Source organism: Battus philenor, unplaced genomic scaffold (genome assembly GCF_028537555.1).
Source record: "Battus philenor isolate CCGP_79_NKW_IND1 unplaced genomic scaffold, ilBatPhil1.0.hap1 SCAF_4, whole genome shotgun sequence".
Classification (NCBI taxonomy): Eukaryota; Metazoa; Arthropoda; class Insecta; order Lepidoptera; family Papilionidae; genus Battus; species Battus philenor.
This window is the reverse complement of record NW_027181704.1, coordinates 8,395,532-8,410,732: the sequence shown is the minus strand read 5'-3', so window position 1 is coordinate 8,410,732 and position 15,201 is coordinate 8,395,532. Positions and strand designations below refer to the sequence as shown.

Here is a 15,201-nt window from a genome sequence, read left to right as displayed (position 1 = left end):
AAACACCCGATAAGAATTATCCGGAGTCCGGTAAATTTAAGTATCATCTAGTTATAAAACTTTAAATATGTTCTGGAACAATTTTAAAATAAACTGTCAGTAAAAACACACGTTTTCATTATGCATTTTTGGCAATATAATTATCTAAAGTACGAAAAATTGGCTATATCGTCATATTTATTTATTATTTCAGCTGTAGTTCGTCTACTATCAGAAGTAGGCCTCCCTCATATATACATTTATTTAATTATTTTAATTATTATTATTATATTGTTTTGTCGTCGTCGACGTTGTCACAGCCCATAGATGCCGTCTGCAAGACATAGGTTGTAGGCGTGCCAGAAGCGATTGCAGTGTGGTAACATGGTACTTAGAGGTCGCAGCTGCCCATCATCTGGAATTTTGATTTTGAGCGGTGGCAATCCCATACAATTGACGCACAAAGTATGAAGTGCGATTGCGATTTACGAGCGCAAGCCTCAGCCGTTTACCGCTGGGCTCTTGCAATGTTTATTATTCACAAATTCCCAATATCTTTGCAGGTATACGTAAAAGTGATAATTATGACAAGCAATAATAGATTAAATTATAATGGGTTCAAGTAAGCTTATGTTTAGTGAGAATATAATTGCGAGCATATCAAGAATATGGATATTCAGAAGCAGCAGCTGTGTCCGCGTTTGGTGGATTATTTGACTATAGTCGGTGCAAGGCCTTATACTACTGGCAAAGGGCTAGCGCCTGTGCAGGTTAGTTTACTTATTATAATTAAATACAATTTTAAACAGTAACTTTTCACTTTATGGTATAAAATATTGTAAGAATATTACGAATTAATATAAAGTGTCAACAAATTTTAATAGATTTTTAAATTCACAAGAACCTTAACACAGTTGGATCATAGACAATGCCACATACTTTCTTAGAATGGTTAAATGTAAAACAATACCTTTTAGCCTCTTTATTATTTTACAGGATAATTATTTTTCTTTTGTGCTGTAAGTAAAGACAGACAATTAACGTACCTAACTAATACGACACCTTGTAAAAGTTCTAATTTGCATGGTTTCTCACTTATGCAATGCCGCTTTAATTCTTCAAACAAAGTGTTTTTTTTTTAATAACTGACCGTAGAACATGATTTCCTTTATAAAAAAAATGATTTCACAGGCAAGTTCTTGACTGATGTGCCTCCTTGCTCTTTCCATTCCATTCTTCGTAATAAAATTATAGTCGGTTACAACTTTGACATTATATAGAACATCAAATTATTGGTATTATCCTTTACATTTTAGCATTTCCCTTTAAGCAACTACTTATAAATGTGTTTATAATAAATCTTTATAAACGAGCTTTAAAACAAACTAACTTTTAAAATACTATACAACTTCTCAGGCTCCAGAGCTCCTCAGGCGCTATCCCCTTACCAATCACGATGACTTCCCACTGCCTCTGGATATGGTGTACTTCTGCCAGCCTGAGGGCTGTGTGTCGGTGGGCGCTCGTCGTCAGATCGCACATGTTGCTACCCGAGACACGGCCTCTTTCGTGTTTACTCTCACCGATAAAGACTCAGGTAGAAATAACAATTTTTACTTCTTAATCATAAAGATAATTTTAATTATGTACATAAATTATGTAAAGTATACTACTTTTCTGTATCACCCAAACCAGTATGAATAAAAGTGATTCGCCAAATGCGGTACGATTTAGCACGTAACTCAGCTCGATTGACTTCACTTTTTTATTGTTAAGCAAAGGCACGAGAAAAGTTTTTATGGAGAAAAATAATAATTTGCGTCGAGAAAAGTAAAAAAGTTTTATTTTATCACACAAACACTATAATAGTGAATCAATACATATCTCTAACTGGCAAACATTAACATTAATAAAAAATAAGGCGTGTGAGGATGTGTTCTAACAAAAAATGTGCACTATAAACCATTGCAATGAATTTCATTATTCACCATTTCTATTTATCTATTTAGATTCTATCTATGTAGTCTACTGACTCAGTCCCATTAAGTCTTGAAATTTGGTGATGCCTTGCAATGGTGCAATTTGGAATATTCTTTTCGCCGTATAAAAGTCAGCTATTAAGGGATTTTACGACATCTACCCGCATGGTCAGTTGAGGGGGCGGCATTAAGTTCGCCAAACGGGCGAGAGATGTAATAAAGAAAGTGTAGCTTTTATATTTTCTTTCGTTTAATATCTTATGTGTACTTTTGTTTTTAGCTAATTGATTCCAGATTCAAGAATCATCGCTAAATGTGACCAGAGGATTTAATTTTTTCAATTTTTTTATCGAATTATTTATATCTGGTTATCAGGCAAGACGCGATACGGAATATGCGTGAATTTTTACCGGGCGGTAGAGCGCGCGCCCGCGCCGGGCCCGCGTGAGCGCAGCGTATTGCGCCGCGAGTCCTGGCGCAAGTCTATGGAAAAAAGCTCTGACTCTGCTTTCTCCAGGTGATCACTACTTTCCACGAGATGTTCTGTTAACTTAAAAATTTATTGCTATAACAAGCAGCTTTAATGAGCTGGAATCGGATATAAAATATAATATTTTTCTAGACAATTATTTTATGTAAGAATAAAATTAAGCTTTTTATGACTAATTAATCCTGAAACATATCTTAATTTTTGATCATCTTCATGTCAAGCGATAGACGTCCACTGTAAGGAATAAGGCAACCGCGAAAATTGCCACTATGGGCGGTCTTGCGCTGCCCAACCAGCGACTTCCGGCTACGTTTAACAGCTCGTGGATGCCACTCGAGAATTTTTCGGCTTTAACGGCTGTCGGTTGCATGAGCAATGTGCTCTACTCACACTCCACACAAGCAATTTTTCGAGCTACGTCGGTGATCTTGTGATTCTTCTGCGAATCTTCTCATGTCATGTCTATATAGACAAGTCTCACACTGACTAAGTAAAAATAAAATACACATGAATAGGTAATTAGTACCTATAAGTGTGTATTTTATTGGTACTAAAACAAGACACCTTAACAATTTCAATAACCAGATTTTTGGTGAGCTCTTTCTTCGACTTCTGCGTCGCTTTGGTAAACCTTTCGCCATAGCTTCTTTTGTATTGTATACCTTAGACTGTGAATGCGCTTAACTGACATAATAAGTACCCCCAAAAGTACTCATGAACGATAAGAGATTTAAAATTTTTGTCATAAATAGTTTTAAGATCTTTTTCGAAGGCAAGTACTGAGAGCTATTGATGCAATTTTAACTGAAACGTAGCGAATGTTCCAGTGACTATAGGAGCAGCAACGTCGCTCCGAGCGATTCGGACCGCGACTGCAGCACGACGCTCGCGCCGCGACCGTCCGCCGCCGACTCCGAGAGCGGAGGCTCGCACACGCCCAGTCCCCGCGCAACTCGAAAACGTCAGGTAAAGCGCGCGAATCAATGAAATTAATTTCTACAACGTAACTACACTTTCGATCGTAAATGTGTACTCTGGAGGACACAGTAACGATGTACGTTTGTGAGAATAAGAACGACGCAGTGGTGCTACGAGTACCCTGCTGCCGTGCTGCCTTTGCCTTCAAATACCTAATAACTAGCTCTTGTCACAACTCATCTTAGTATTCAAGACATACGAGTTAGGTTTGACCTATACAATATGTATGTATTAACACTGATAAAATTTATAAAAACTAACATTGATGACTGATGATAGCATCCAGAGTAATGACTGAGGATATGTACCTTAACAATAAATAAAAACGATCTCTCTAAATTGACATTTAAGTATATTTTTCTAATAATCATTCTATTAATTTATATTGCGTGTTATCGTACGGAGTATGTAAAAATCTATGAATCCGGTACGATTATCATTTGGTTTGATTCCTAAATGTATTCAAATTGTACAGTTCACTTATAATCTCCAAATTGAGTGTAAAAGATAATCTTAAAGTGTAGGCTATTTATTGGAGATGTATACTTATTCACAAGTATACATCTCCAATAAATATCGGAAGGAGTTTTAGTCCACTGGTTTGTAATAAATAAAGTAATTTAGGGTAAAAGTATTTGAATACTGATTGGGAATAAATAGTAATACGCAAACACTGTATGTTCCTGTATGTAGTAAGTGCCTATTACAAAATTTATATATTTAAAGTATCGTTTTATCCAAAACGGCATTTACGCGCAAATTTGAATCGTCGATTATTTTTAACATTATAAATATGTCAGTGTAGTTAGTCCGTAATTCATCATCGACACGGGATGTTGATACAAAATATTCTCTTTTCATATTTTGTTGTATAAAAATAAGTATTTAGTTAATATTTTGAAGAAATTATAATACCGCCGTTTTCTTCTTGTTGACAGCGAATACGGAATCACTCCCTCACCTCCATATGCCTTCTATCACATCATCCTTTCTTTTCAACATTCCGAGAGTGCCTATTTATCCTTAAAAAATTGATAGATGCTTGTAACGAGTCTTCCAGTCCGCGACGTGTCGGTGCGTCTAGACAGATATTTAGGTAAGTTTCATCATCAACAATTTTTATTCTGTTTGAATTTCCTCTTAACGTCATTTATCAATGAAATATTTATGTTTTTATTATTTTTAAACACACTCAACAGGGATACAGTATGGTCAGTGCTAACTGGGCAGGCATACGACAATACGCCAACAATCGTTCTACACGATGTGAAGGAGATTGAAACATGGATATTGCGGCTGTTGTCAGCACCTGTACCGGTGCCAGGCAAGACGCGCATAGAGCTGGAGGTTCTGTCTCCAACAGCCCATGCGCCGTTGTTGTTTGCCCTACCCGATCACACTCGCTTCACGCTGGTGGACTTTCCATTGCATTTGCCGCTGGAACTTCTAGGTAAATATAATTTCATGTGATACGTTTCTATATCAACGAAATTTTAATATTATGTTTAAGAAACTTGGAATAAAAGTATTTATTTCTTTGTCTTTAGTTGATATGCTTACTGCAGTGAGATACATGAGATAGACGTTCATATGGCAGTTGTTATATACTGTAGAACATTGTAAAAGTGACCAAAAATTACCCGTTTGGTGTTCTTGTAGGCTCTTCTCAGATTAGGACGTGTATGGAACCCTTATTGCTTAAAATATATTATTGTAGAGGAGCTCAAAGCTACTTTCATAATAATAAAATTGAGCTCTTCCCGCATTCTTCTCGTAACGTACATGAGTGGTTACTATAAATGTGTGAACATTTATAGTAACCACTCATGTACGTTATTATTGTTGATAATAATATTAAAAAAATCCGTATATTACTTAATTTACGAGTTTATAATTACTTGATCAACAAGTTTGTCTCAGTTTAAAACAAATATTTTGATGAAATTTTAAAATTTGCAATGTGTGGGAAATGAGAATGTTTACTTCACCTGTAATGCAATGTTGCACAATAACTTATCTATGACACTCACACTTAACTAATAAGTGCCTTTAATTCTTAATTTTCCACATCCATTTAGACAATTTTATTCTAAAACCAGTGTTTGTTTGTAATTGCATGCTGATATCCATAGATAAAAATGTAAAATTTATGACTAATGTCAAAAAACTTACAGAGCATTAAATAATTTCTTGGTGCGAGAACTAACCTATCTATGAATACTGTACTGTACTATTTCAATGGTGTTAGTGCAGTTAGCCCGGAGACTTTTACAGCTTCGTCTGACGTGAGTTCACGGAGTGGAAGGGTCCGTGAACTCGACTATGAATACCTTTTCATGCTATTAAATTCTGAAATGATAAAATTGTAAATAATTAATTTAATTTGTATCTAATAAATAATATATTGTTTTTAAGGTGTGGATACCTGTCTCAAAGTTCTTACGTTAATTCTAATGGAGAACAAAGTAGTGGTGCAGTCGAGAGACTACAACGCATTATCGATGTCAGTAATGGCGTTGGTCGCCATGTTGTATCCCCTGGAGTACATGTTTCCCGCCATACCACTGCTGCCGAGCTGCATGAGCTGTGCGGAACAGCTGCTTTTAGCGCCGACGCCATTTTTAATCGGAATTCCTGCCACTTTTCTTACATATAAAAAGAATTTCAGGTACAATATAAAACTTTAAGACATCCTTGATCACGATGTAGAGAAGTATCTTTTTTACTTCTGTAAACAATAATAATATGTCGTTATAATAAACTAGGTCTTAAATCTTTAAAATACTCTTGTGATATATATGTTGATTATATGTTGTTAAGAAGATATTTAAACACTTGGTTTTAAAATGCATTTCTCTAAATATTTTTTAGGATAAAGTACTTACCGAACTTACTTACTACTGTACCGAATAAGCAATTTTTAGAAAGGTTTTTAGGTTGCGGCCTCTTATTTCAATATTTGTAACCTAATACTACATAATTGGCTTACAAGTGCACACTATTTATGGATAACTTAATGTTAAAGCTGTTAATATTTTACATGAATGATAATTTTTAAAATATATGGACATATCTTTATTAAAATGATCACCGTTTGTCTCAGATTACCAGACGACATTTGGCTTGTAGATTTAGACGCAACAAAGTTAATCTGCCCCACTGGCAGTGACCAAGACCTCCCAGCATTACCCGAACCGGAAAGCTCGGTTCTGAAAAATCATTTAAAACAGGTTGGTTTTTAAGTTTTACTAACTGCGAATGTTATTGTTCCATCTTACATGACCACATCTTCTTTTTAATAATACACGCATCTATTAGCGCATTGTCTATGTCGCTACGCTATTTATTCTTCTACTGCATTCACGTTTTATTTTAAATATCAAAACATTTAATGTGTGATAGCAAAGCGTTGTCATGAAATTTTAATAAAGTTTACGTTTAAATGTTTTAACAAAACTCATTATTACAACCTATACACACTATTCATTATAGTCTAATTTCCTATATGTAATATTAATTAATATATTTTTTTAGGTCGTAGGATTTGTTTAGAAGTTGTTACTTTAATTTTTTGTTTTTGACACATGTATCCCGAATCTACTAATCTTTAGTTCACTTTCTTCTCGTAATAGGCCGTGCGTCTCATGGAAATAACCGGATCTGGTGTAAATATTATTTCCTATTTTTACATTGCACAATTTGACTGTTTTTTTTTCACATTAGGATAGCTAGAACACATGTGCCCACCTTTTAGAAACTATTCTATTACAACATATTTATAAAATAAATTCTTTGAAACACTAATATATTTTCATTACTGGTAATCTAAGAGGAGGCATATATTATGACTGAAATGAGTGTAATGATTGTTACGTTACAAAAACAATCGCTTTTCTTTACAAACCCCCAATTCGTTACATACAATCATTTTAACACAATTTCAGTTTGTGGTTTGAAATATATTAATTAAGCATGATATTTTTGTAAATTTTGCTTCAGCTAAAATGATTGAAGAGAAAGCTTTTTAAATTGTCTGTGGCTTGAAATCCTTTTAAGACAGGGGCATGATGAAAATACGTATTAATAAATTATTAAATATTAACTCTATAAAGAATTGTAATTAATTGTTGATGAATGAAAGAATAAAATAAGTAGGTTAGACAAATTGTTTTAGAGTACATTTACAATTGAAGATTTATCTCTACCATTACAAGAGGCTGTTTATTAATAATAGCTTACATACTTGCTGTATAGTCATATAATATTTAATGCTTAATAATAAAGGTAGATAGATGGTACGGCATTATTTTACATATTTTGAATTATCTAATACGAGTTTTTTTTCAATAATAACACTGGTTATAAAGTATAATGTAAACTAAAAAATAATTATCCATTAAAGTAAAATAACGAATTGAAATGGATTATAGTACTATGCATATATTTTTGGCTTTTATTCTTACCAGGCACTAAACAGTCTAACAATTAGTTCCGTGGAACAAGCAACAGCCCCCTTGATGCCTTCTAGAAGAGACAGCGTAGGAGGAGCTACTTTGAAGTAAGGGATATAGCTCATTATTTTTAAATATTTAGTACCACATATTTATTTTAAGCCAATATAAAATCTTAATGGTTATTTATAAGCTCAGCTATTGTAACGATTAGTGACAAGGGTATGCGCGGTCGTAATTCTTTTTTTATAGGCGATGCATTTGACCTGTCTTTATGATGTTAAGCAACGACGAGGTCTACGATGGCATATGGTTGTCTAGAAATAACCTATTCACTCTTGTCTTGAAGACTCTTAAGTTATAATTGGTCAACAATGACGCCGGTAGGTTGTTCCACTCCTTAGTTATTCGCACTCAAAAAGTATTAGCAAAACGCTTAATGCTGGTGGAAGGAGTTTCAACCATGTAAGGATGAAGTGAATCCGTGTGTCTTGTTATCAGGTAGAAAAAAGAAGAAAAAGTAAGAAAAGTAAGCCTTAACCGTCACAAAAGAATCGTTAGCAATTAGTCTCTCGGCTTTTCTCTATATGGAGTCCAATGCTTCGAGCTGGTAGTGGACTTCTTCTATTGTAATTTTTCGTAACTATTCAACTTAAGTCTTTCCTGTATTAGAAAAATACAAATATCGATGTTGATAACTTTTTGTTTTAATTACATTTAAAAACAAAGTTATTGTTGGAAAGGATCTGGTGTGACTATGAAGTCTCGGTTATTTTTTTTTATGCTCATGTCTAAAAGGGTACAGCAACCTTCGTACCGGGAGAGTGGGTCGCAGAGCGCTCCTCCAAGCGCAGCGCACAGCATGCCGGAAAGCAGACGCGTGTCAGTGGGCAGCGCGGGCCACACGCCGCAAAGGCACTCGCTTGCCTCCCCGCACTCGCCACACACGCCACACACGCCGCATACGCCACAGCAACCCTTCAATCCCCTAATATACGGCAACGATGTCGACTCCGTTGATATCGCTACCCGTGTTGCTATGGTATGTCCGCGAGTACATACATTTATTTATTAAAGACATTTATTTCCGAAAGTTTTTTTATTATGTATTTTACTTTTATTAAAAAATTTAAAAAGTCCTAATGTTATTTATAAGTGTAAATTTTATCTTATTATAATTATCTCCCTATTTATATCGTATATGCTCACTTTTATTTCTAATTTATTTTCCTATTATTACTTCGCAGGTTCGTTTTTTCAATTCCCAAAACGTGCTAGCAAACTTTATGGAACACACAAGAACATTGCGCCTCTACCCGCGCCCGGTGGTCGCTTTCCAAATCAATAGCTTTCTCAGATCGAGACCGCGCAGTAGTTCCTTCCTAAATAAATTTGCAAGGACTCAGGTATGTTGAAGTAAATAACAGATTTTTAAAATTATTTTAACATATTTGATAATCTATAGTTTAGACACCATCTCCTGTAACTCTTTTGGAAGTACCGTTAAAATAAAATATTGTTTTTGCTTACTTCGTTTGAACCCATTATTGTGTCTTTATCGTTAATAGAGTATTGACTTGTGTATATCCACTAGCAACAGTTACAATAAATTGTAATGAAACAAAACATGCAATAAAATCTAGAACTATGACCACCATTATTATCGTCAATTATATTAGTAGATATCGAACCAAACCAAAAAAACGCTGACCCAGTATATCCTATCGAGCGTTAAACAAAACACTGCAACAGCGCTATTCTTCCGTCTGGATCATTTTGATTAATGACCACAGCCCCACGACAGTCCAAAATGAGAAAAAAACATTACAGAAATCAAATCAATCATGCTACATTAATATTTTATGAATGAAAAATAAAATCGACCTTATTCTCGGGCATAAATTCGACATCAAAATGTATATTAAATATGTACAAATTAGAAAACAATTAATTTCTTTCTTAATCGATAAATACGAAGAACTGTTTACAGTAGTACATATGAGTCGTAAGGTGAATAAGTTCTATAGTCTTCTAAGCGTTCACAATATGAAACGTCATTATTTCTTACAGGCCGTAGAATTTCTTGCGGAGTGGTCCCTGACGCCGTGCAACGTGGCGTTCTTACGAGTGCAGACGGGTGTATTTGATCCCAGACAGATTGGCGACAAACCCAAGTGGTTCGCAGACCAACTGCAACCGATTCGCTTCGCCGTGTGGGATGATGGCAGCTCCTTAAACGGCGCTCTAAGGCAACTCCAACGACATGAAAACCAACCTACAGGTAATCACCCTGATTATACAAACTATTAACGATGAATTAATTTTTTACGTTTGAAAATTGAAAGCATGAAAATGGATTGTAAAAATGTGCTCATTATTGACGAATCGTGGCACACATTATCTAAATTATATTGTATTTGTATTATTTTGAAAGATGTTAATGCTGTTAGCTCTAAAGCTTTTACAGCTACATTGCCTGAGCGAAAGGGCCCGTGAACTGTAGTACTCAATTAGTTTTTATTTATATATATGGGATTCCCACTTATATATATATATATATATATATATATATATATATATATATATATATATATATATATATATATATATATATATATATATATATATATCATGATATCTCTAGAACCATAAGCCTAACAGACTTCAAATTTGGTAGCAATATTCCTTTTTTCCACTAAAAGCTATTACAAAAAGGTATTTTATAAAATTTGCCCACAAGGGGAGTTAAGTGAATACTTATTTAGTCCGTGAAGTGAGGGGACAGCTAATTTATTATACATTATTAATAACATTATTTAATAATTGCTTTTATAACTTTAAACCCCTGAAAGTGAAATCTTTTGCTAAATATTAAATGCCTAATTTTATCAACAGACGAGAGTGGATCTGATTCAGAAGGAGCTGAAAGTACAAGTTCTTCTTACTCTTCCCTCAGTGATTTTGTCTCAGAAATGGCTTCATCAGATCTATCACCAGGTAATATGATGAACACTATATTTTTTAGATAAATTTACACGTGTGTTAAAATCTGTTGAAAATATAGGAAAGATATGTTTTGCGTAAAAGTATATATTTTAGGTAAAAATATATCTAATAAATAAAATTCTCGTGTCACGGTGTGCGTGATTGAAATCCTCCGAAACGGCTCGCCCGATTTTTGTGAATCTTAGCGTGCATATCGGCCATGGCGGAGAATCGGACAACATCTATTTTTAATCCCCTTAAATGTTAAGAGTGGTCCACCTCTATATTTTTTAAACAAAATTTTTTGTTTTTATTTTTTTTTTTATGATACGGCATACAAAAATACACACAACCCTTAATTTTCACGCCTCCACGATCAACTCTTATTAATATATGTTAATAAAAAAAGTAGAGTACCTACTTTTTGCCTTAATGTATTTTTGGCTGAAATGTTATGAAAGCCGAATGAATGAGTTTTGTTTATAGATAAATTAACAAAAAAAACTAATTTTGAAATCTATTTGTGTATAAGATAATTCGTCGTCTCACTAAGCGATTCGAAAAAAGCTTTTTATCCCTTTTTTGGATACAAAAGTGATTTCTGTAGCAAGTCCTCATTTCATACACAATTAATAATATGTTTTTAATAAAATGATAATAAACAAAAGATAATATATATTACGATACTATGTCATTTTCTTAATATATATTATAGGTGAGCAGTGATAAGCCAACGGTAGAGGACTGAGAGTTGCGATTCCCACCATACAATCTTAAGTAACTAACACTCGTGCATTAACTACATAGGATGGCAAAGCGGCGTTCTCTGCGTACCGTAATACAACACTGCGATCGTCAAGACCACTGCCAGGCGTAGCGATTATGGTTTATCCACCAATATATATCTTTGAAGGAACCCTATACGCTGCAGTATTATGTGCTATGGTCTTATACAACCACGATATTATATATTGCATTATTTTTCAGGTGGAAATCCTTATCAACAACATGTAATAGGAGAAACATACAACGCTGTGGTTCAAGTTCCAATGACACTGTCATCGTCGTTAGATCCTAAAACTGTAAGTCTTAATCAATTTGAAACATATAAATTGTGAATAAATATTAAATGTGCACCATTTAACAACTTTGAATAGATCGTAGTTGAAATTTATATAATTTATATTTAATATTCTACTATTGTGCTATCGAAACAAAAATGAGCTAACGGTTTTCTCCTTCATCACCATAATGCACTGTGTCCCACTCATCACTTCTTATTTGTGGGTTGTGAAAAAAATATTTTAACTGTCTGTTCACGCCCACCTTACTCTTCGGGATTTAGCACGACGTTATTTCTGCTTCTTCAAAAAAATAAAAACCGGACATTGAAAGAGCTACGGCAGGGAAACTGAAGTGCCTTCCGAAAGAAGCTTTTCAGAAATGCATCACTAGCCAAGGAGAATAGTTAGAAGGACATTAATTCAAATTTGATGTAATCTTAATACTTCGCCATAAAATTTGTCACCGTATTTTGTTATTTTGCTTCTTATTAATCTCTTAATCAAGATGGTGAATAAGAAGAACGGCGTCATGAATTTTACTTTTACTTGTAAAGTAAAACTTTTATTTGGTAATAGGTGTACAGTCCTCCATCGTCCCTCATGTTCGGAGAAGATGAGGAAGGCAAATACGAAGGCAGAGCTTCGACATCGCCTTCGCCGTCTGCATCAAGTTCCGACCACAGCGAGATGTCGGAAGATGAAGCACCTGTTGATGAGAAACGAGATACAGTAGACTCCCATCCACCGCCTGTCAAGAAAAGCGTACGTAACTTTCTCTTCAAGTAAATATTTATAGAAGTTACGTTAGGTTAATTAGGTTCTAGGCACCGCAGTACAATTGGAAATCCATGGAGGAGGCCCATGCCCAGCAGTGAACGTTCTAAGACGGAAATGTTGATTATGATCATTATCATGTCAACCGACGCCACACAGTCAAACACCCACAATAACTGATTTTGGACTGTCTGCATTCAGCGACTCGCCGTGATCCCGACTATGTCATCGGCCCATCTGGTGAGGGCCTATCCACGCTAAGTTTACCGGTTCGTGGTTGACTCGAGAACTTTTGGGCCCCAATGACCATAGGTTACACAAATATGTACACCGCCCCCTGCCACTTATATTAGATGTACAAATAAAGAGATTTTTTTTAAAGGATACGGATAGTGGAAGTTTTGGTCGCGAGTCGGATTCGAACTCAACGACAACACCGAAGACTGTGATAAGCCGACAACGCGCCGCCGACAGCGGTAGCACCAGCGACTCGGACCGTGCACTCACGCCTTCACAGCATGCTAAGGTACACACAAACCGACTGACAACACATTAAAAAAAATAACAATAAATCACATATTTGCGGTATGAAACTTGACCGTAAAAATGTTTGTTCCAACTCTAGGTAACACCAAAGACATTGTTGAGATTAAATTTTGGAAGCAAGGTCACACAGGCAAGGGCTATTTCTTTCAGAAGAAAATGTATAGTGTTTAGTATACCTTATAATTGTTATTTATAAAGACAATACTAAATGTGCATTCACGGCCCATGTTATAATTTAACTTTCTTTTCCAATAAAAATACAGTTCGTTCGTGTTAAGGAAAGAAGCGATCATCATTGTCATTCCAGTTGAGCTTAAAAGAATGCCTTCAACTGGTCAATATGAAATTGGCCTTCTTATTCTTAATACGTACGTTGAAAGACTACTTTGATTTCATCATTGCATCTCTAAATTTTTTTTTAATTTTTCTTTTTTTAGTTATATTTCTCTTCATCGCATTTTAGCGAAAATCATTTTGCTTTTTTATATTTATCGTGAATTTTAGTGTTTATAAGATACGGCATTTACAATTCACTATAGTTTTTTTATGGTGGAGAAGGAAAGACCTAACAATAGTTTCTTTTAGACTAAAGATTTTTCTGACGAATATTCTGTTACTTAATCTATCAATATTTATGTAATCTTGCCATTATTGTACACAATATTTGAAGTATATTTATATCTTTAGAGCAAGAGCAGTGGCGTCTCGCGTCAAGCCTCCCAAACATCGTTGTTAGAACAATTCGCCGCACAAGCAAAAGAGTTGGTCCGGGAAACTACCCGTCAAAGTAGTCAGGAAGGTCTACTAGCTCATATGGACAAGGTAACTACCTAATTATGTAATATTTTATTTTACAGAAGTAAAATTATGTATTACGACATTACAAAAACGACAACATATTACTTGTACAATAATTACACTTACAACTATTTTAATTCTACTAATATATACTTCTAACATCTAGAACTTTTTTATTTTATTAACAAACTAAAGTTCTTTTTTTTTAGTTAAAATCTTATTTTTTTCTTTCATCATTGCATTTTTAATAAACTATTTTACCTGAAAATAATGTGTTTTGAACATAGTTATAACGAAATTATTTTATTTAAACCTAAAATTGAAGAAAGGAAAAGTGGCACAAGGGGACGATATGAAAATATTTGCTCCTTTCCAACAGGTAACCTGTTTATAGGTATTTTAATGCAAAATGCGTTTTAAGAGTGAAAATAGCATAGGCGCACGAATAATTATAACATAATCATTTAATTATCATTTTAAGTACACAAAATATAGATTATAGAAACTTTAAAAACATGCTTCACAATTATTGCTTTTTTAAAATGTCACTAATTTCACACTCGTAGCATTGCGTAGGACTTAGAAAGGAATTTTAGTATAGTAAATTATAAATAGTGATAATGTATCGTAAATTTAAAATAATTAACGTAACCTCAAATTTTTAGCTCACTCATCACGCTAAAAAGGCAGCAGAGGAAGCTTCCAAGAGTGTACAAGAAGCATCTAAAACAGCTTTAGAGGCTAGTAAAACTGCCACTGCTGTCAGTAAAAACACCTTCGAAGATCTAACATATGTAGGAAAATCCACTTTTGGAGACCTTACTAAGAGTGCGAAAGAGGCGGCAGCGAAAAAAGGCTTATTGATTAAGGTAAATTATTATATTCCTTCATATTTTTTTGCAAAGATATAATACTTTGATAAACATCTATATACATATATATGAGATTTCCACCTATGTTTTGGCTTACCACGATATCCATAAGGCTTAGAGACTTGAAATTTAGTCAGAATATTGCTTTTTTAATAGAAGTGACTTAAAAACGAATTTTACAAAATTCCACCCGTAATGGGGATTGAGTAGGTGTTATTAAAATTTTGTACCTTTCAACCATCACGATTGTAACATAAATCTCCTTCGGATACTTCATGAAGTGTT

General features: G+C 34.3%; 1 protein-coding gene across 1 annotated transcript in view; it reads left to right on the top strand.

Annotated features, from left to right (window-relative positions):
- The first annotated feature begins 647 nt into the window (after positions 1 to 647).
- Positions 648 to 15,201, top strand: part of Rab3-GEF (Rab3 GDP-GTP exchange factor) — a 31,810-nt gene continuing 17,256 nt past the window's right edge. The window contains exons 1-20 of the mRNA XM_068771446.1: positions 648 to 749; positions 1,396 to 1,576; positions 2,334 to 2,475; positions 3,276 to 3,414; positions 4,365 to 4,522; positions 4,626 to 4,876; positions 5,842 to 6,094; positions 6,530 to 6,656; positions 7,059 to 7,091; positions 7,893 to 7,984; positions 8,676 to 8,919; positions 9,125 to 9,283; positions 9,948 to 10,158; positions 10,773 to 10,874; positions 11,850 to 11,944; positions 12,503 to 12,688; positions 13,083 to 13,226; positions 13,934 to 14,068; positions 14,370 to 14,423; positions 14,710 to 14,913. Of these exons, the coding sequence (XP_068627547.1) occupies positions 648 to 749; positions 1,396 to 1,576; positions 2,334 to 2,475; positions 3,276 to 3,414; positions 4,365 to 4,522; positions 4,626 to 4,876; positions 5,842 to 6,094; positions 6,530 to 6,656; positions 7,059 to 7,091; positions 7,893 to 7,984; positions 8,676 to 8,919; positions 9,125 to 9,283; positions 9,948 to 10,158; positions 10,773 to 10,874; positions 11,850 to 11,944; positions 12,503 to 12,688; positions 13,083 to 13,226; positions 13,934 to 14,068; positions 14,370 to 14,423; positions 14,710 to 14,913 (3,012 nt within the window). The remainder of the gene's footprint in view (positions 750 to 1,395; positions 1,577 to 2,333; positions 2,476 to 3,275; positions 3,415 to 4,364; positions 4,523 to 4,625; positions 4,877 to 5,841; positions 6,095 to 6,529; positions 6,657 to 7,058; positions 7,092 to 7,892; positions 7,985 to 8,675; positions 8,920 to 9,124; positions 9,284 to 9,947; positions 10,159 to 10,772; positions 10,875 to 11,849; positions 11,945 to 12,502; positions 12,689 to 13,082; positions 13,227 to 13,933; positions 14,069 to 14,369; positions 14,424 to 14,709; positions 14,914 to 15,201) is intronic.